The sequence below is a fragment of the Megalobrama amblycephala genome, linkage group LG24, assembly GCF_018812025.1.
Source record: "Megalobrama amblycephala isolate DHTTF-2021 linkage group LG24, ASM1881202v1, whole genome shotgun sequence".
Taxonomy (NCBI): domain Eukaryota; kingdom Metazoa; phylum Chordata; class Actinopteri; order Cypriniformes; family Xenocyprididae; genus Megalobrama; species Megalobrama amblycephala.
Genome location: NC_063067.1, coordinates 22,405,195 through 22,427,375, shown reverse-complemented (window position 1 = coordinate 22,427,375; position 22,181 = coordinate 22,405,195). Strand labels below are relative to the sequence as shown.

At 37.7% G+C, this 22,181-nt stretch overlaps 1 protein-coding gene across 3 annotated transcripts in view; it reads right to left on the bottom strand.

The window, feature by feature from the left end:
• Positions 1-214: 214 nt before the first annotated feature.
• The window catches only part of l1camb (L1 cell adhesion molecule, paralog b), a 54,318-nt gene continuing 32,351 nt past the window's right edge, over positions 215-22,181 (bottom strand). For 2 of the 3 annotated variants that reach the window (XM_048177873.1, XM_048177875.1), the window contains 20 exons: positions 21,371-21,502; positions 18,976-19,119; positions 18,648-18,759; positions 18,138-18,298; positions 16,655-16,814; positions 16,145-16,272; positions 15,949-16,050; positions 12,526-12,729; positions 10,790-10,860; positions 10,442-10,667; positions 8,079-8,194; positions 7,560-7,785; positions 7,348-7,470; positions 6,717-6,893; positions 6,503-6,616; positions 5,468-5,608; positions 5,257-5,388; positions 3,525-3,597; positions 3,424-3,435; positions 215-3,341 (listed from right to left, as the gene is read on the bottom strand). In XM_048177873.1, the coding sequence (XP_048033830.1) occupies positions 3,080-3,341; positions 3,424-3,435; positions 3,525-3,597; positions 5,257-5,388; positions 5,468-5,608; positions 6,503-6,616; positions 6,717-6,893; positions 7,348-7,470; positions 7,560-7,785; positions 8,079-8,194; positions 10,442-10,667; positions 10,790-10,860; positions 12,526-12,729; positions 15,949-16,050; positions 16,145-16,272; positions 16,655-16,814; positions 18,138-18,298; positions 18,648-18,759; positions 18,976-19,119; positions 21,371-21,502 (2,816 nt within the window). In that variant the 3' untranslated portion in view covers positions 215-3,079. The remainder of the gene's footprint in view (positions 3,342-3,423; positions 3,436-3,524; positions 3,598-5,256; positions 5,389-5,467; positions 5,609-6,502; positions 6,617-6,716; positions 6,894-7,347; positions 7,471-7,559; positions 7,786-8,078; positions 8,195-10,441; positions 10,668-10,789; positions 10,861-12,525; positions 12,730-15,948; positions 16,051-16,144; positions 16,273-16,654; positions 16,815-18,137; positions 18,299-18,647; positions 18,760-18,975; positions 19,120-21,370; positions 21,503-22,181) is intronic. The other variant, XM_048177874.1, reaches the window with a different exon arrangement.

The window sequence follows — 22,181 nt, the reverse complement described above, 5'->3', positions numbered from 1 at the left end:
CACAGCTCTCGGCCCTGCCCTGCTCATCACACAGCTCTTATTGTATGTCAGGCTCTTGAGGTTACACAATTATTTTTGATCATGAATGAGTTACGAATTAAAAAGTGTAGTCATTTTTAGTCTTATGACTCATAATCTGCTGTATTTAATAATGTGGAATATATATGCAAGAAATATGAAGCCATATTCAGTCAATTAAATTAAATGTACAAGTAAAACGTGTTACACATTATTTTCTGCATAATCAATTTTATTTTATTGTATTTTTACATACAGCACAGGGGCTAAAGAAGCATCGCTGACAAGCTCCATACTTGACTCATTATATTCCCGCTACATTACAGATACAGTCCAGCATGACTTATCTCTCATCAGAGTTTAGATTTTACACATAGAGGCAGTTTTTGTTTGAAATACCACTCTGACTACCTTTTTATTGTTGTTTTAGTGCGTAAATTTACAAATAGAAGGCAGAGGTAAGAGAAGGTTACATACATTATCAAGATATCCCATAAAGCTGGGAAGGATGGTGACGTGCTCACTGTGTGGGTTCACTTGAGCTCTTTTACAGCTGTTCAAATAAAGCCATGCACTGCACTTCCACCCGTTTTACTCGTTCTTTTCGTAGGAAAATAGATTTTAATGCGTACACAGGTTACATACATTTGTTGTAAATATTCCTAATATTCTGATTTTAACCAGGCGGTCGCAGCATGACTTTGATCAGTACAATTCAGGATGGTGTATGAGAGGCATATGTTAAAAAATACAAATAATGTTATTAAGTAGTGAACTCAACCATAATTACAGTCTGAAGATGTTTCTGCTCTTTGGATAGAGCCAGAAAATGCTCTAGAACGATATCAATAAAATACTATGAAATCAAATTTAATAAGTATTGGTAACATGTACCATGGTCTGACATTGTGATGATGTCATTATACTATAGTAAGCCCATAATGACATTGTCACTGCTCTTCCCAGCAAATGCACTTAATGATAATTCCATACATATTCACAACAATATTGTCATTCAGAAAAAGTAGAATAAAAAATTGCATTGTACTTCTGACCTGTTTTCTAATGGCTTCTAACCTAAAGGTCAGATTAATTGTGATAATAAATAAGACTGGGGGGAAAAATGCTCTAAATCTATAATTGAGCATGAGACCATGGATATGGTATAAATACAACAATAATAAAGATATTAAAAGTAAAAACATACCAAACGATAATTGTAAAAGATTACTTACATTCAGAATATGAACCATCAATATGTTCGTTTCTACATCTTCGATTTGTGTCTATTTATCATAAGCTGAACTCACTCCCATCAGGCCATTTCCTTTAATACACTAGATGCAGACAGGAACAGCCCGACTACATATATTTCAAAGAATGCCCACAAAACTGATGACGTTAGACAAATGTGTGATAGATTATATTGTATGACTGTTATTGTTAGTAATAATTTACTGTACATAATTTGCACTGCTTGAGTGTTATTATTTGCAAGCTGATAGACTGATGTCACAGACACTCAAGCACGGGAGTTATCAAACTCTGTAAGGCAACACGACTGGGTTTAGCCTCAGCGTTACAGGAGAACAGCAGGCACAGCCTCACACTACATCAACTAGCCTAGCACTACATCTCATGCTGTTATCTGCTGCAGGAAATCAATTCAAAGTTTAAAAATATGTTAGTGTCAAAATCACAAAATTTGGCTTTAGTGCAGCGGCTGTATGTACTTCAAAGGGATTTAACATAATAAATTGCATCAAAAACACCATTATTTAAAAAGCTTACTTGGGTAACACACTTGGGCAACAATACAAATATGATACACATTTAAAAGCCCTGAACTTTGATTATTAAGACACAGAGAGACACACACATGGTAGAATAATTTTTCGCACATACTGTATTATAAAACATGAATAAAAAATGTAAAGATACAAAAATTACACACAAAAAAAAATGTAAAGATAAAAAAAATAATAAATAATATGATGATATATAAACCAAAATATATTAGCCTCTATGAAATAAAATATATGCATGTATTTCGTACAAAAAATAAGAACATACACATGAATACAACTCAAAAAATACTAACAAATTTTAACATTTTTTAAACTCAAATGGGAAAAGAATGCCTTCAAATCATAATGAAATGTCAAAGGATTTTCTCTTTTCAGCCTCGTGTTGCCTGTGATCGTACAGGAACATCGCAGTGATTCTAGCTCATGTTGTCTACATAAGGCATTGTTCAGAGACGCGGCAGAAATCTGTTCGTTTTGCTGCATCTGACTCAAATCTTTAGCCTGAACAGTGAAAAACTAAACAGTACTTGTTACAAAGCCAATTCAAATCTGTCAAATTCAATTTCATTCTTTGTTTGTGTGGAAAAGTGATCAAATTCACTTGTTTCTGATTACCTTTTCACTAAATAGTGAGCTGTCTCATATATCGGAGTGTCTTGTCAACATTATCTTTTTTGTTGCACAGTAGAAGCTGCAGTGCTGACATCTGCTAGACGTTATTACGTTACTTCCTACAGTAACCGATGCACTGTAGATAGAGTAAATATTAACTACGCTCTTTACACAATCGGATTCAGAAAAAGACAGTGCTGGAAGTCACTCCTACAGATCCCATTTTCAAAACTAGTCGCATTTGAGCGGCATGTGAACAAGGCCTAAATCTGTTCTGAGCTCTCGAACGGCTGTATTCCCCTGACTGTGTCTGTAGTCTATCACAAGTTATTCTACCGAAATTCAGCAAGAGAACTTAGTGGAACACCTTCCAGTTCAGACATCGCTTGCTGTAAACTAGGAAGAAGCGAGGTGAGCGTTGTAAACAGTTTTCAGTGCTCGGATGGAATGTTATAAGCAATTGTCCTGCACTTTATTGGTGTCTGTCGGATGCATGTGTGTCGTTATGTGAGTGTGAAGCCAATGGTTTGTGTACGGATGATGTTTCTCGTGTCATATGATAATGACTGTCTGTCCTGAAATCAATATCCTGTCTAATACCATCAGTGCCTCTCATTTAAATGGTCAAGGACGTGCGAGTGTTAATTTGGCCCCAGAATTCCTGTCACAGAAGTGGGGAAGCTGATGCTGGGTGGAGGCATGTTGGGATTTAGGGGAGACGTGGCGCCTGAGCTGTCGTGACCGGTGTGAGTGCGTGGATCCCTGCGCCCGCTGTACTGGCCGATGAAGGAGCCGTCCTCGTTGAACTGGATGTCAACACTGTCTCCATAGTCGGCTAGACTGTCGCTACTGCTGCGTTTGCTCTCGCAGACAGACGGCTGACCGGTGGAGCACTTCTCAATACTGATGGAGAGACAGATCAGAGGCTTCGGTTACAGCAGGAAATAATCAGTGCACAAGGATGACAGTCAGTGAATGCACTTACCTCTCCAGAGATCTATGTGTGCAAGCGTGAAAATAGAGAGAATTATGAATAGAGAGAATTATTAATACTGTAATGAGACATAATTGGATAACTGCACTTACCTGTACTCTCCAAACTCTCCTTCTTTCATTGGTCGGGGCACAGTGTCCCCCTGACCATCCTCTTTTTTTTTCACTGAAACCAAAAAAATAGAAATGACTTTCTAACTAGCAGCATAAATCGTGTGGGGTGTCTGCAGTGGTCAGTATCTATCAAAAGTGGTCCAAGGAACCTTCCTAATAAACCATTTTGCTGCCAAAACAGCTCTGACCCGTCGAGGCATGGACTCCACTAGACCCCTGAAGGTGTGCCGTGGTATCCGGCACCAAGACGTTAGCAGCAGATCCTATAAGTCCTGAGAGTTTTGAGGTGGGGCCTTCATGGATCGGACTTGTTTGTTCAGCACATCCCACAGATGCTCAACTGGATTGAGATCTGGGGAATTTGAAGGCCAAATCAACAACTCAAACTTCTTGTTGTGCTGCTCAAACCATTCCTGAACCATTTTTGCTTTGTGGCAGGGCACATTATCCTGCTGAAAGAGACCACAGCCACCAGGGAATACCGTTTCCATGAAAGGGTGTACATGGTCTGCAACAATGCTTAGGTAGGTGGTGTCAAATGTAACATCCACACGGATGGCAGAACCCAATGTTTCACAGCAGAACATTGCCCAAAGCATCACACTCCCTCCGCCGCTTGCCTTCTTCCCTTAGTGCATCCTGGTGCCATTTGTTCCCCAGGTAAGCGACACACACACACACACTCGGCCAACCAAGTGATGTAAAAGAAAACGTGATTCATCAGACCAGGCCACCTTCTTCCATTGCTCTGTGGTCCAGTTCTAATGCTCACATGTCCACTGTTGGTGCTTTCGGCGGTGGACAGGGGTCAACATGGGTACCCTGTCTGGTCTGCGGCTATGCAGCCCCATACGCATAAACTGCGATGCACTGTGTATTCTGGCACCTTTCTGTCAGAACCAGCATTAACTTCTTGAGCAATTTGAGCTACAGTAGTTCGTCTGTTGGATCGGACCCCACAGGCCAGCCTTTGCTCCACACGTGCATCAATGAGCCTTGGCCACACATGACCCTGTCGCTGGTTCACCACTGTTCTTTCCTTGGAAAACTTTTGATAGATACTGACCACTGCAAACCGGGAACACCCCACAAGAGCTGCAGTTTTGGAGATGCTGATATTGCCCTCACATATGACTGGAATGTGTGTCAGCCGTTAGAAACAAGCATTAAATCTATGCAGCTGCATCAGGAAAAGAGATAATGTACCATCAGTCAGAGGCTGCCTCGTTATTATCAAGCTCATATCACTTGATATTCAACATTTTGATCTGCCTGCATTGACGATGACATCACAGTTTTCTCCAGTGCTGATATATAGATAATTTAACTAAATTAATAACTATTGATTTTTACAACGGAATGAATCAATACTAAATTTATTTAAGCTAGACAATGATACCATTTTCTTCTGAAGATGCTGTGCAGCCAAAATTAGTTGCCAGTTATCACTGTAAAGCTGCTTTGACACAATCTGCACTGTAAAAAGCGCTATATAAATAAAGGTGACTTGACTTGACTTGATTATATATGTCTGCTTGACAAAATTAAATCAAATTTAATTTGAGCTGAAACAATTCTATTTTTTGAGAAGAAGAGTGTGAAGTGATATGCACAGCTTGGCATCAGTCCACAGAATGCTGCCACTCATCACCAAGAACATTCAAATATCAATAGAGACTTGCAACTTGTGAAAGATGTGTGTGTGTGTTACCTGAGTACTTCCCTCCTTTGCTCTTCTTGATGTAGCACAGAATGAGCAGCACCAACAGCAGCAGAATCAAGGCGCTGATAAGTCCAATGAACCAGCCCTGAGTTGCAAAGCTACTGGGCAACTCGAGCAGTGCTGAGAAAGAGACAACACACAGCGGATGAGAGCATGGAACCCATGATACCATCCAGGGACACTTGTGACTGGCCTGTACCTGGTCCATTCGTTTGGAAAGCCCAGGAATTGTTTCCGGGCAATATCTGAAGGTGGTACCAAACACCTGGATTCAGTCCCTGCAGCTGATAGAAGGCCTGTGTGGAGTTGACCTGCTCCGACTCTTCCCATTCACCACCATCTACACACACACAAACAACATCATCACTGCTGAGTTCAGCTTCATTTGGCTTTCAGGTGTTCTCAACATCTGTACAAAACCTCTACCAAACCACTACATCAGGGGTGTCCAGACTCCGTCCCGGAGGGCCACTGTCCTGCAGAGTTTTGCTCCAACCAGCTCCAAAACAGGGGTTGGAGCTGAAATCTGCAGGACAGTGGCCCTGCAGGACCGAGTTTGGACACCGCTGCGCTAAATGAAGCGCACTGTATCACTGATAGCGTTTCACTTATATTTCACACCTGTTCAACTTTGAGACTTAATAAATTAGGGAAAATGACTTTACCTTTTTGGTAATGCTGTTTGTGGAGTTGTTTAATTAGATCTTGAGAGATTTAATGTCTTTTATCTTCAGCTGATTTCATCTAAGGCTGTGGTTGAAGTCAGCTGTAGTTCTTGTGTTTCTCTTTTCTTCAGTGATTCTGCTTGTTAACAGCAGGTGTTCATCACTAATGCTCAATCATCATTTAATTAATCGCTTAATTATCTCCTTAACTTTAACTCTGCTTCAGTGTTAATTTAACACTATATAGAGAGGGAACATATGTTCTCTGAGTAAAGTTGATTTAACTCTGGGGATTTTGCAGTGTATATATATTTTAATTGCTATCAGTATGTTTATACAGTATGCTTCAGTGTTTATTCGAACATGCAAAAATAAACTATGCAAAACATGCAAAAATAAATACAAATTATGATTACTCTATCATAGCTAATAATGACTTATCATAGCTTTAATGACTGTAATCAACAACTTAAACCCGTTTATGATATGATGATATCCTGAAAACATCTTTTCCTCTATCATACTAAGTTGATTAAACAGATTTGTCTAAACCTTGATCAGACTCTCACCACTTTTTTGGATGTAACGGAATCTAAAGGCAAAGTTACGGTGTCTGTCTCCTGGCACCCAACTGAGGTTGACCGATGTTTCTCCAGCAGTCACGTTGATTATAGATGGTGGTTCTGTGGAGGGATACATGTAGATAAGACTTGACAAAATATTATTTTGTGTCTTGAGATTACAAACAATGAGAAGGCTGAAATGTTAACTGTGCAGTTTCACCTCCATCCAATAGGGTGGCGCCCTGCCTTTTTATAGGCTCCCCATCGCCAGCGGCGTTGCGTGCTCTAAGGTAGAAGAGGTAGTGGCTCTGAGGATTCAGACCCTTCAGTGTGAACTCAGTAACAGTGGGCAGATCAATGGACTCCACCGGCTGTGGGCTCGAGCTTCCAGGCACAACTTAACAGAGGATAGAACAGAAGCCAATCAGAACAAATATTTGATAGAGGTGTTCATCAATGACCAATAACTCATTCTTTTAAAAGCAGTGATTTATAACAGCATTGTCATGATCGCAGTGCTGTGTTTTGCATTTTATAAGGACTTTTATGTTGAGGTGTATTCTCAATTCCCATTGTTTCTGTTCACTTCCTGTGTTTGGCTCCTGTTTTGCTTTGTACCTTGTTTGTCACCATACTTACCCTCATTAGTTCCCATGACAACATATCACCTACACCTGTCCCTCGTCAGCCCCTTGTTAACCTGTCTATTTAAACTTCTGTGCTTCAGTTCAGTTGTTAATTCCTTAAATGTAATTTTTGAAACTACTTTTTACTCTAAAGCTTATATATTCAGGAAATATACTCATAATGCAATATTACAGGGTGCCTACAGAGCTGGATGTTTGACCTACTCTCTTGGTACTGCAGCAGGTATCCTGTGATCACTCCGTTGGGATTGTGAGGAGCTTCCCAGTGCAGAGTGACCTCTGTCTCAGACGGGCTCTCAAAGGTCAAGGATGAAATTGGTCCGGGAGCTAGAGTAGATGCCAGAGGAGCACACGCTCAATTAATCTGAATCCACATTCATAGAGGTTTCCACATGCATTGTGAAAAGTGACCTTACCGCCTTCTGGAGTGCTAAAGTGATACTCCATTGAATGTGGACCTTCACCTCTGCTGTTGAAAGGTGCCACTGTCAGAGTATAGTTCGAGTATAAGTGCAAGTTGCTCACGACCTCCTCCACTTTGTGTGCAGGAACCTCAATCACTCTGTTCTTGTCCGCGGCATGAGATCGCATTGCCGGGCTTCGTCGGCTGTGAGTTCTGGGGCCCTTCCTTCTCAGATGGATCTCAAGAGAAAAACAACCCAGGATCACACTTTATATTAGGTGGCCTAAACTATGATGTACTTAACCATTTGATGCAATGGTTAAGTACAAACCAAACCAAATCTCATGCTCATCAGCAGTAAATGTGGGAATTTTCCAGAACAACTTGTAGTTACACAGAAAATCATAGTCATGTAGGTGTTTTATGTTAGTACATAGTAGTTAAGGCCACCTTATGTAAAGTGTGACCGAACCCAGCAATGATAATCAGCAGCCAAATGCAGAAACTGAATTATAGTTTAAAGATGGTGTACCTTGTAGCCCAACAAGTGTCCACGGACAGATTCCGGGCTGACTGGACTCCATCTAACGATGACTGCAGTTTTGTTCAGCTCATCGACTGTTACTTTTGATGGAGCTTCCAGAGGTACTGTGAGAGATTAAGATTCTTTGTCAAAAGATTTCTAATAAAAGCACTGTTTTCAGAATCTGAATCAAAGCAGAGTTTTTTTTTTTTTTTTTTTTTACTGAAAACTACAGCATTTTTTTTACTGTTACAGTTTTTCCCAATTGTTTACACACTAAAATTAAAACTTGAAACACAATCACCAAAACCTGAAACTCATGTCCAAAATCCCTAAACCAAGTCTGCAAAACTGCGTAGTTCCTGCTTTACACTCAGTTTTCAATTCTAAATCACACTGTTTGCAAAACTCTACACACAGTTCTCTACATCAGGCACAGTATTCAAAATTAAAATCTCTTTAGTCCATATTTAAAGCAATGGCAATCACAATGCCAAGCTCTTTACACCAATGAGCAACACCCGGCACTCCTCACTGGTGGAAACAATATTTACTGAAATGTTCACGTTGAACGGAGCTTTATCACTATAAAAGGACAAAATGAACTGACCTGTTTCAAAGAAAAATGGAAGACGATCTTGAAACAAGAGCAAAAGGGTGAAAGAGGAAGATGCAGAGGAAGAGGAAGAATGGTTCAGGGCCACACTGGTTGATCATGGATTGAGTACGAGGGAGGCTGGGCAAAGAGTTCAACCCAACCTGAGCCACTACATGGCTGCATCTATCATCCGTACATTTCTTTTACTTTCAATGACTTTTCAAATGTATTTAAATATAAAATATTGGAAACACTTTTGTATGGGGAACATGTTCACTATTAACTATGACTTTTCTCTCCATACACTTAATTTACTGCTTTAGGTAGTAAGGTAGTTGTTATAGCGTTTAAGTTTAGATACTGCGTAGTATTTAGGGATGTAGAATATGGTCATGCAGAATAAGGCATTAATATGTGCTTTACAAGTACTAATATGCAGGCTAATAAGCCATAACATTAAACATATTTCATGTTTCCTCCAATCAATGTTTTCTTAAGTAATATGTTGAGGCTGGTGTTGTAGAAAATGCATAATTGCCATTTAATTGGTTTGAATGAATGATTCAATGACTCACTCATAAAGACTTGCTTCATTACTGGATGAATCAGCATTTTTGAACAAATCTCTTGAATGAATGATTCAATGACAAATACACTTGTCACCAACTTCTGGTGTGACGATGTAATTGATACAGTCTTTATTTAAAGTGTCAAGTTAATTGCTGAAGGTGATTTACTCTATTTGTTGCTCGCAATGTTTTTGTGCTGAATTTGTATCACTTTCGTAGGCTATTAAGAGAATAAAACATAGAAATCCCTTTCATTTCCATAAAAATCTATATTATATGTTAAATGTTATAGTTTTCTCATGTTGGGAATGGGAAGTGTTACATAAAAAACACAAATTTACTGCATTTTTGAAATACTGTAAATGAGCTTGTTTGTCACTATATTGCATGTATATTAGAGTAAGTATATGTTACTGTACTACTGTAACAATTTTTGTAAAATCAGTGTAACATCGACAATGCAAAAGCAATAAACCTACTAATGGGATATTCATAGTAGTGTTTTGAGTTGAGCACATCAGTGTGTTGTTGTTTAGTAGGCAGGCAGTCGTGGCCTAATGGTAAGAGATTCAGACTGGTAACCCAAAGGTTGTGGGTTCAATTCTCAATACCAGCAGGAAATGACTAAGGTGCCTTTGAGCAAGGCACTAACCCCCAATCACTCCCCGGGCGCCACAGTGAATGGCTGCCCACTGTGTCCACATTTTGCATTGCACGCTTGTGTGTGTGTGTGTGTGTTCAGTACTCACTACTCCTAATGTGTGTGCACTAACTGGATTGGGTTCAATGCAGATGACAAATTCTGAATATGGCCTTCACATGTCATTTTCACTTTAGATATCTTTATATGACATGTTTGCATGTGTGAGTGTGTGTCATTTTGGTATAAAAACAATTTTTGAAAGTGATAAAATAGTTGCAATGTTTGTAGAGTTCTGAGTTTGTGCTTATAGTTTTGGAAAAGTGGACCAAAGATTCAGCAAATGTGTATAAATAATTGGGAAAAACTGTAAGAGATGGTGGTGAGAATCTTCAGAATTGCTGTTCAAAAAGTAGAAAGCTTTCTGATCAACAAAAAACTGGCACTAAATAGTGTAAAAGCAACCTGGACCATTATGGAAATGCTAGGCTAAGATAAAACGAAGCATGAGGCAAAACTAATGCAGCAGGCCTTCACGAACTCATCTAGATATAAAGAAACGCACTGTCTTCTCCTGAGTAGCCGATCTTTGCAACTGGTTCTGGTCCAGCACCAAGCTCATTAGCTGCATGAACTTTAATCTCAAAGGGGATGAAGGTCCCAGTGTCGTTCACGATGAACGGAGGATTTGAGACGCTGCTTTCCTTCCAGTGTATATCTCTGTCTGAAGATTGACGCCAGTAGATCTTGTACTTAAAGCCAGGTCCATTAAATTGCCGTCGCTCCAGTTCCTTTCAAATGCAAGAAAGGAAAAGAGATTAAACATGATGTCAAAGCCATCTTCTCTTTGTCATGTGTAATACAGCTCTCTCTTTTGTAGAAGAATTTTCTCCAGTTGAATATTGTTAATCACCTTCCATGTGATGACCATACTGTTTGGATCAATAGACACAGTCGTCACATTCTCCGGGTTCATGTCAGGTTCTGTGTGCAAGAGAGATTGTTAATACAATAAGACTTTCTTAACTCTTTCACCACTAGCATTTTTAAAAAGAAGTTGCCAGCCACTGCCAACATTTTGATCACTTTCACAAAAATGTCATGGCCCCTAGAATATTTTGTTGTATGAATATATGAATATGCAATATATTAAAAGAACAGATCTCTGCTTTTAAACAACAAAAAACATTTTATTCTAGCTTCATACATTCTTTTTTAAATCAACACTTGAACCTGGGTAATTTTCATTAAAAAAACAACATTTTGATCAAAAAGCTGAGAAAATCGTATAAAAGACTTTGTACGGATGGGATTGAGATCGAGTCCATCACCCCCAAAGCTTCGTTCGTTTCCTCTTCATGGGTTCAACATTTCATTCAGTAACGTTTGGCTTTTTTGATTTATACTGTTTAACATTTGATGATCATGTTATTGTACATTTGCAAAGCAATCTTCTATCACTTGTTTCTGCTTCATCTTCACCTGTGTTTTGATCAGGACGTTCTTGTGACCTTGCGCAACATTCCCTAAAAGTTCTCTAAAAGTGACGAAAATTCCGAACCTTTACAGAACATTCGGGATGTTCCTAAAATGTCCTCATTTGGTATTGAAAGGTTCAGTATATGACTTTAGGGGGACGTTCCATTTTGGTTATTTTATGGTCACATAAGAACGTTACAAAGAGGATATTTGGGACATTAACAGAACGTTCCCACACAGTCCTCTGTTGGTCATTTAATAACGTTCCCGATATGAGTTGAGGGGGACATTCTATTTTGGTCATTTTATGGTCATGCGAGAATGTTACAAAGAGGACATTTGGGAAGTTAACAGAACGTCCTATAGTAATAGTCCCCTAAACATTCCCAGAACGTCCTGAACATTCCCTGAAGGTCCACCAAATAATGTCCCCCAACCCTTAAAAGAACTCCATGATGACCGTCTCTGAACGTACTGGGAACGTTACAAAACCACCACTTTGTAAAATAGATCGGTTGTAACTTCCATTGTATTTTTCCATGTATTTCAAGGGTTAGTTCACCCAAAAATGAAAATTATGTCATTAATTTCTCACCCTTGTGTCGTTCCACATCCATAAGGCCTTCGTTCATCTTCAGAATACAAATTAAGATATTTTTGATGAAGTCTGAGAGGTTTCTGTCTCTCCATAGAGGATCCAACACAACTTTATTTACAAAATAATATTGTCCAAAGCGTGTTCACTTAACAATGTCAGCTCTCGTGTGAACACAAAACGTACACATTGTGATGCTCTCATGAACACTCGTGCATGTGTGCTGTGTTGACGCACGAGTCTGAACACAAAACGCATTCGTCTTGAAGCTCTGTGAATCTCTGAGCACTCGCATCACTTCATAAAATTGAGTTTAAGCCACTGGAGTCACATGGAGTACTTTAATGATGTATTTTTTCTACCTGTCTGGACCTTGGAGCGGTAGTTGCCTTGGATCTCTTTGTAGAGACAGAAACCTCTCAAAAAAACTAAAAAAAAAAAGATCTTAATTTGTGTTCCCAAGATGAACGAAGATCTTACGGATGTGAAACGACACACGGGTGAGTGATTAATGACAGAATTTTCATTTTTGGGTAAACTATCTCTTTCATGTTTCAGAGCTCAGAGTATCTTACTAGCAGCTGGGGTGCTGTACGAGTCCGAGGGAGGACTGGGCACGCTGCGTCCTATGCCATTAACAGCACTGATCCGGAAGTGGTATGTGCTGTACGGCTGCAGATGGACCTCCAGGTGTTTGATGTCATGAGGAACTCTCTTAAACTCCTCCCACCGGGAAGATCCTGCTTGATACTGCTCCTCTTTCATCTCTATAATATACTCTGGTGGACAACAGAGAAGAAAGGTCAGAAAATCATAATGTAGCTGATTCATGAACAACAACAACAGCAAAAAATGTTTTGAGTCAGTTCTTTTACTAATTTCACAAAGCAAACAACGAATGTCTGCTGTCTAGAGTCTGGATGTTTTTTTTTTCTGTCTGAGCATTTGGAGTGTACTGAGGATTTGATGAAAGGGGCACTCCATAATGCTCAAAAAAAAAAAAATAAATAAAAATAAAAAAAAATAAATATATATATATATATATATATATATATATATATATATATATATATAAAAAGAGAGAATCCATGAGTTATTCTCCAAATGAGCAGATTTCGTATATAGAGGCACACCTTTCTACAAACATTAAGAAATTACTATCACTATATGATTTTTACAATAAAACAGAGGTCAAAAAAATTGTATCTCGAGCCTTAGACCTGGGTTTCCCGATATCGTTGTCTCTTAGCTTGCTACAAAGACTCTAAAGGTATACCTTAACTGAAGATATCCCTTTTCTAGGCATGTTCTCTGAATTATACCTTAGGAGGTTGCTTAAGGTATATCTTCTTAAAGGGTTAGTTCACCCAAAAATGAAAATATTGTCATTAATTACTCACCCTCATGTCGTTCCACACCTGTAAGACCTTTGTTAATCTTCCGAACACAAATTAAAGATATTTTTGTTGAAATCCGATGGCTTAGTGAGGCCTCCATAGCCAGCAATGACATTTCCTCTCTCAAGATCCATTAATCTAATCACAGTGTTATGATTCTTCTGTGTCGAATCATAATTCAGATTGCATGTCAAACCGCCAAACTGCTGAAATCACGTGACTTTGGTGCTCCGAACCGCTGATTTGACAGGCTGATTCATTATGCTCCGATGCTTCCTGAAGCAGTGTTTTGAAATCGGCCATCACTATATAAGTCGTTATTTTGTTTATTTTGGCGCACCAAAAATATTCTCGTCACTTTATATTATTAATATTAAACCACTGTACTCACATGAACCGATTTAAATATGTTTTTAGTACCTTTATGGATCTTGAGAGAGGAAATGTCATTGCTCCCTATGCAGGCCTCACAGAGCCATCAGATTTCAACAAAAATATCTTAATTTGCTTTCCAAAGATTAATGAAGGTCTTATTATCTTATTATTATCTTATTATTATGGCATGAGGGTGAGTAATAAATTACAGAATTTTCATTTTTTGGGTGAACTAACCCTTTAAGTGTGACGTCACCAGGTGCTGTCCATGGCGGCAGTGCTGAACTGGTTGATATCGGTTGATATCGGTTCTAGCTCAGCCCCGATCGTGAGTTTAAGGCGACTATTATTTTAGAACGTATTAATTCCTTGGAGACGCGTCATACTGCTGGCAGATATGTAGGTATTGCGTTTATATAGTTTTTCCTTTTTTATACAAAATATTCACAAAATTGTTAACTGAATTATATGATATATTCCGATTGTAAAATATGTGAAAGTGAATGTGTTTTGTCGCACAATGAGTTTGCACTGCAACCTGTCAGATTTATGAAATTTTCCCCAAAATACATACAAGAATGTGGCCGGTGAACTTGGATAAGAGTAAACTTTATCGTTTCATACACAACGTGTATCTGATATGAATAAAACGCTTCGTCAAATTATATAATTGAAAGAGTTATTATTGCAGCTTAGACAGCATAGCATAGACATCTGTGTATGGAATATGACAAGCGTGGAGCGCGTCTGTCTCTAGTTCAGCACCAAAGCACATTTGAATTTAGCAGTGAATCTTTGCATTTTATTCTTTACCATTATCCTAACTGAACATTGAGGCCCAGTTTCACAGACAGGGCTTAGCCTAAGCCAGGATTAGGCCTTAGTTTAATTAAGATATTTATGTTATTTATAAACGTTCTCTAGAAAAAAGTTCATCTTGAGACAAAACAATGACACTGATATATTTTAAGATCTGTCAGTGCAAGTTACTTTGAGTTAAAACAGCTCAAAAATGCATTTTAGTCTAGGACTAGCTTAAGCCTAGTCTGTGAAACTGGGGGTGGGTGTATTACAACTTCAGAATTAAATTCGTATAGACTGTCAACAGTGATAATTACGGAAGAGGATTAGGGCCAAGCAATAATAAAAAAAAATAAAACCATCTCGAGATTAAAGTTGTTAAATTTCGAGAAAAAACTCGTTAAATTTCAAGAAAAAAGTCGAAATAAAACGTTGAGAATAAACTCGTTAAATTATGAGAATAAAGTCGTTAAATTACGAGAACAAATTCGTTAAATTATGACAAAAATGTTGTTAAATTTCAAGAAAAAAGTCGAGATAAAATGTTGAGAATAAACTCGTTAAATTTCGAGAAAAAAGTCGAGATAAAATGTTGAGAATAAAGTCATTAAATTACGAGAATAAAGTCGTTAAATTACGAGAACAAATTCGTTAAATTATGAGAAAAATGTAGTTACATTTTGAGAAAAAAGTTGAGATAAAATGTTGAGAATAAACTCTTTAAATTATGAGAATAAAGTCATTAAACTACGAGAAAAATGTTGTTAAATTATGAGAACAAATTCGTAATTTAACGAATTTGTTCTCGTAATTTAACAACTTTTTTCTCATAATTTAATTACTTTATTCTCAACATTTTATCTCAACTTTTTTTCTCGAAATTTAACGATTTTTTTCTCGAAATTTAACAACTTTAATCTCGAGATGGTTTTATTTTCTTATTATTGCTTGGCTCTAATCCTCTTTCATAGATAATGTATAGCTAAGAGTGGTCCAGACCAACCTTACAAACAAATTACTTACAGAAGGTGTACTTAATTAAGAACGTCTCGGGAAACATGTATTAACGTTAAAGTGCAGCTTAAGGTATCATTTAAGAACGACATAGAGTTAAGAAGGTTTCGGGAAATCCAGCCCAGAACATTTTATTTCTATGGTGATGGTAATGACTTTGCAACTACATGTCAGCTAACTATTATTAGAGTATTAGTAGATTGTAGTAGTCTGCTAGTAGATTGTTAGGTTAGGGTTTGGGTTTGGGTTCATGTAGTTGCAAAGTTACTAGAATGTCTAAAGTGGATAATTGAAATAAAGTATTACCGACCTTTCTAATGATTTATAGCTTGTCAAGATTAAATAAATACAATAAAACTTAGAAAGGGGTCAACAGTGGGCTGTTCTGAATAAGTCAGTGATTAAAATTACCAGATATGGGACTGTTGTTTTCAGCGCCTGGCATCCAGGATAGGGTGACACTACGGTCCATCTTTTCAGACAGCTCCAGAGTGTGAGGAGGACCAGGTATATCTGAGGAGCGCCCAACAAATGAATGTGCTTCAGAGCAATTAAATTTAAAACAGCACAGTATTTCATTATGTCTAGGTGGAAGGGACAGACTCACCCTGTACGGTGATTGAGCCAGTGGCGCTGTCTGAGTCGAGTTCAGTGCTGATCTCACAGCTGTAGATTCCTGTGTCCTTCATCTGAACATCGGTGACCTTCAGAGATCCATCGCGATCTTCAGTGTACCTGCAACCATGTGAAAAACGCATATGTTAAACACCAGCAAAGCCAACAAAATATGGAATTCATCAATATAATGCAGTTCATACAACATATGACATATGGTTATACCAACACTGCGTTGAAGTTATTGCTATATGTGACGTTTACATATTCATGGGATTGTTTTGAACAATTATTGGCCAATAGGCCGATAAAATACCAATAAAATACATGCAGTACAATTAAATGAATGCAAATAAGATGACTACATTTAAATATTTACTCAATATGAAGAAAAAAAAGAACAGAATCAACAAAAATGTGCACTATCAATTGACGAGGTTGGTAGATTTTGGATACCGATAAGCTCAAAATAGCAGACAGAAGTTCTGTGATGTGTGTTTACTTGTCATCATTAGAAGATGCAGAGATCTTATGTCCGTCCTTCTTCCACTGAATTGTGGGATGTTTTAACTTGTGGTCCACTGTAAATTTGCACTGTAAAACAACATCATTTCCGCGTACAACCTGTAGATCCTGGGGAGGCTCCACAATCTTAGTTCTGTCTGGAGACAACATGAAAAGAAATTCATGAGTCATTTTACTTCCATAATGTGACATACTTCCATATAGGAGAGCAAATGTGGGTCAGGGATTGGTTATGTGGTGAGAAATTGATGTTTGTGGATGTAAGTGTGCAGCAGGTTTCTGAAGGACTGTTTCCCTCCTTAAACCCTCACTGGACTGTGAAACATATCCAACGGTACCTTGTCTGTTTCAAATCTATTGTTATTTGCTATTGTTGCCATAACCTATTACTTTAACATTAATTAACATCAAATTACCACATAAACTATTGCCAGTCATTTAGAAAAAGGCATCATCTACAACAGTAGCCTAAAACTGTCAAAAAAATGCTATTTGGCTAACATTAAAGGGTGTAAGATGTCATTTATTTCACTCATAAATGAAATTAAGTACTCACCCTCATGTCGTAAGACCTTTGTTCATCTTCAGAACACAATTTAAGATATTTTTGATGAAATCAAAGGGTTTCTGAACCACAAATAGGCAGCAACGTCATTGCACCTTTTGAGGTCCAGAAAGGTATTAAAGACATAATTAAAATAGTTAACGTGACTACAGTGGTTCAACCTTAATATTATGAAGCAACAAGCATACTTTTTGTGCGCAAAAACAAAACAAAAATAACCATTGAACCGTAGTGCAGGTTTCCTTGTTTACGTCAGAACGCTGGCTCAGTATTGATGACACTGAACACGTGAGCAGCATGACGCGTGCATGTGATGCTGACACAGGATCTGGCCAATAATGAGCCGGCATTCGGACCTAAACAAGGAAGCCTGCACTAAGTTCACTACGTATGACAACGGCTCAAATTGTTGAATAAAGTCGTTATTTTTCTTTTGTTTTTGCACACAAAAAGTATTCTTGTCACTTCATAATATTAAGGTTCAACCCCTGTAGTCACGTTAACTTTTTTTTTTTTTAATACCTTTCTGGACCTCAAAAGGTGCAATGATGTTTCTGCCTATGTGTGGTTTCAAAACCCTCAAATTTTTCATCAAAAATATCTTAATTTGTACTCTGAAGATGAACAAAGGTCTTACAGGTTTGGGACAACATGAAGGTGAGTAATTAATGACAGAATTTTAATTTTTGGGTGAACTAACCCTTTAAGCAAGGGCCAGCATGGCCTCATTGACGCCAACCTCAAAAACTCAAGTTGTTTCAGAGTTGGATTAAGTTATAACATGTTTATAAAATCTTTTCACTGTAACCAGTAAGGTGCATTAAGAAAGCACATTGCTCAATTTTGATCTATGCTTCATGTGATGATGATTTTCTGAATTGAATCGGACACTTACTCAAGACCTCCAGCTGAGCACTGATGCTCCTGTTGCTGTTTCTCACTGAGCATGTGTAAAAGCCGCTGTCCTCTTCACTCACGTTACTGATCTGAAGATTTCCATCAGCCATCGTAGACATTCTAGCATTAGCGTGAGCTGGACCTTTGCCTAAAATCTCCCTGCAAACATTCATTCGCACTGGATTAGACACACAACATGACAACATCACATCCGAACACCTGCAAACCTCAAAAAGCATTCCTGCGGCTGGATTATTAGTGCATTCATATTCTCAAATTTCTCTGTTCCTGTTGCCTCAGTGACTATAAGCTTCTCCAATGAATGCATTTAAATGAATTATGATTCTAAATTCATGCTGAGCAAAACCCTAAAGCAAGAGTCTTACAATATGTATTATAAAATGATTACTGTATATTTGTATTATTAAAAAATCAGTTTAATTGAAAACTACATAAAAGATCACATGCATCTTTGCTAAGTAAAATATAGGCTACAACTTATGCTCACCAGTCCACTTTAGGTCGCGGGGAACCGAAGGTTCGGCACTCCAGCAGGACGGTTTTCCCTGCGGTGGCCGTGTACACCAGCCCATCCGCCGTCAGGATCTGAGGAGGCAGCGCTGACCGACACAAGGTAAGGTACAGCCGTTACACAAATATCTCAAGAAAAACATTATGTTATTGGCATGAATGAGGTACAAAATGATGTTTGATTCATTTTTAAGCAAATAAAACTTTACATTGTTTGGACTTTTTATGGAGTGACATTATTTCCATCCTTTCTACAGCATTGTGTGAAGATGCATTTGATCAAATTTGACACTAGTAACGCTCACCAGCAACATGGACCTGTGTGTTGACCAGAATATTGCCGTGTTTATTGGTGGCCTCGCACTGATAAATCGCTGTATCGCTGAACTGAACGTTGGTCAGGATCAGTGTCCCAGAACTCACATGCCGTCTGGTGTCCAAATCTGTCCCTACAACACACAGAGAGACCAGGAAAAAAAACAGAAGCCTTTAGTCTACATGAAGAAACATTTTCTGAAAATATTGCAAGATTGTTTGGATAAAAGGGAGCCTCTTTGTCATGAAAACAAAGATATATTTCCTATATTTTGGTGGCATTAACAGAAAAAATAAATAATAGTATTTAGGTTACAAGAACCTCAATTATTTCATTGATATAAATATTGGTTAATGTGAAACATAGAGTGCAACTATTAAAACATTTAATTATTATTATTATTAGTGTTATAATGTCTTTTCCCTTAGTGTTTGGTGGTTTTGTTTCTGCTTCTGACAGGTTGTGGCATACAGTATATGGTGACTGCAAACTTTTGTCTGTGATTCAGTGCAAACGTGTGTCTGAAAGTAATTTGGAAACAGTGTGGTGAATCTGTCAAGTACTGGCTTGTTCTCACAGAGGAAGCTATCTATATTTTAGGGGCTGTATATTCTAGCTGAGCCCACAGGGTGTTTTTTAAGGTGACTGTTATTTTCAGTTAACACACTCAGAGTTTAAACTCATCTAAACCTCTGTTAATTCTCATTAAGAAGTTTTGTATGAAAGAAATAAAGTCATACTGGTTTGAAATAAGTGTGGATGCAGAGATCTAGAGCAGCGGTTCTCAAACCTGTCCTGAAGGAGCACCAGCCCTGAACATTTTGTATGTCTCTCTATATCTGACACATCCAGTCTCTACTAATGAGCTCATGAGTTGAATCAGGTGTGATAGATATAAATTAGATATTAGATATTAAAGGAATATAAATTAAGATATTTTACTTTAATTGAACAGTTTGTGTTTGGTAGCCACCGCAGTCATTGATCATTTTCTTTATTGTTTTTTAATAATCTTTAATGCCATGCATTTAACCCTTTTTTAAAGTTTTTTTTTTTTTTTTTTTTTTTTTTACAGTGTACATTGTCTCAGTAAACAAGATGCTACAAAGAAAATTAACAGAGTAAAAACCAAATCCTTTGTACACCTTCCCAGAAATTATGATATTTATAAGACAAGTCCTATATGAATCCTATAGGAATGGTTCCAAAATATGATAGAAATTCTAATTAGAATCCTGTTCAATTTCCTTACTGGAATCCTTTAGGATTGTTTGACAAGGGCATGGTGTCAAGGACACACCTGGTAACGTTCTGGGAACATTTCGAGACGGTCACGATGTGGGGTTATTAAGGTTTGGGAGACATTATTTGGTGGACATTCACAGAACATTCAGGACATTCTGGGAATGTTTAGGGGACTATTACTATGGGACATTCTGTTAACTTCCCAAACGTCCAATTTGTAACAATATCGCACGACCATAAAATAACCAAAATAGAAAGTCCCCCTAAATTCATATTGGGAACGTTATTATATGACCAACAGAGGACCGCGTGGGAACGTTCTGTTAATGTCCCAAATGTCCTCTTTGTAACGTTCTTATGTGACCATAAAATAACCAAAATGGAGCATCCCCCTAAAGTCATATAAGGAACCTTGTAATGACTGTAAATGTTCACAATTTTCGTCACCTTTAGAGAACTTTTAGGGAACATTGCACAAATTCACAAGAACATCACCTCCTACGTGGGCATGTATCGCATTAATTTCATTTTTCCTTTTTTATTCAAAATATTCACAAACTTTTTAACAATATCAAGAACTATTTGATATATTCTGATTGTCAAATATGAGGAAGTGAATGTGTTTTTTCATTTAAACACCCTAATGATCATGTTAGTTGATATAACAAGCAATGAGTATGCACTGCAATTCAGAGGATTTGTCAGATTTACATCACATAAATTCATCCATTTTTCCTGAAATGCATAAAAAAGTAAGTGACCGGTGAACTGGGAGAAGAATAGAGTAAACGTTATTGTTTCATACATAATGCGTATCTGATATGAATAAAACACTTTTATAAGTCAAATTATGATTGAAAGTATTATTATACTGCAGCTTCCATAGACATCAATTTAGTTTTATTTAGTACTTCATTTAAATGTGTATTTAAATATGTCTGAAACCTGAAATAAACATTATATGGTTGAAAACACTGAATAGTTGTGATATATGAAAAGCTCTAAGCGCATCCTGGCTCAGCACCAGCCAAAGCGCAAATGCATGTTTGAATTTAACAGTGACACACTGAACATTCTAACCACACCTGTGTTGGCTCTAGTTGGTGCTGTGGTTTATAATGAGTTGGCCCATTGTGTACCTGTGATAGGAACTCCATTGATACTCCATGTGACATTTGGGGTTGGTATCCCATCAGCCTGACAGTGCAGTCTCACAGTCTCTCCTGGGGCGTACAGGTGGTCCTCAGGCCACTTGGTCCAGTAAGGAGCAGCTACAAACAATCAAAATAATTCAAACTGTAATACAAATTTTTTTATATAGTAGGGTGCCGCTATCATCCCTTCTTCCTCTTTTGTGGAATATATATACAGTGCATAGAATAAATGAGTACACCCCCTTTGAACAAATACAAAAGATGTATTTTCTTTATGATCACTAATACAATTCATGGAAAGATGGCAAAACTAAAATGTATTAAACATGTACATAATAAAACTGAGAAATATATGTTATTAATAGACATAAAATTAACATTAATAAAAATTAATAGAAATAAAGTAAATTAGCCAATTTTGTTTAAATTAAGGATTGCAGAAATGAGTACATCCTAGATTTAATTCAACAAATGTATAGTATTCTAGCACTTATTATGCCCTCCATAATTTTAAATATACTGCTCTGACCATTCTTGGCAATTTGTCACATCTGTCCTGTTTAACTCCTGGATGATGAGCTCCTTAAATGCCCTGATCTTTAATGGGGAGTGTTGCTCAACTCATCTCTACAGAATCCCCCACAGGTGCTCAAGAGTGTTAAGATTGAGTGCAATACATGTCCACAGAAGGTTTTTCACCTTGGGAGAATGCATATCCTCATCTTCATGTTGAAAAAATGCCCAACAATGCAGGGTATGAGGAAAGGGTAACATCTTCTGTTTAAAGTTTGTGTAT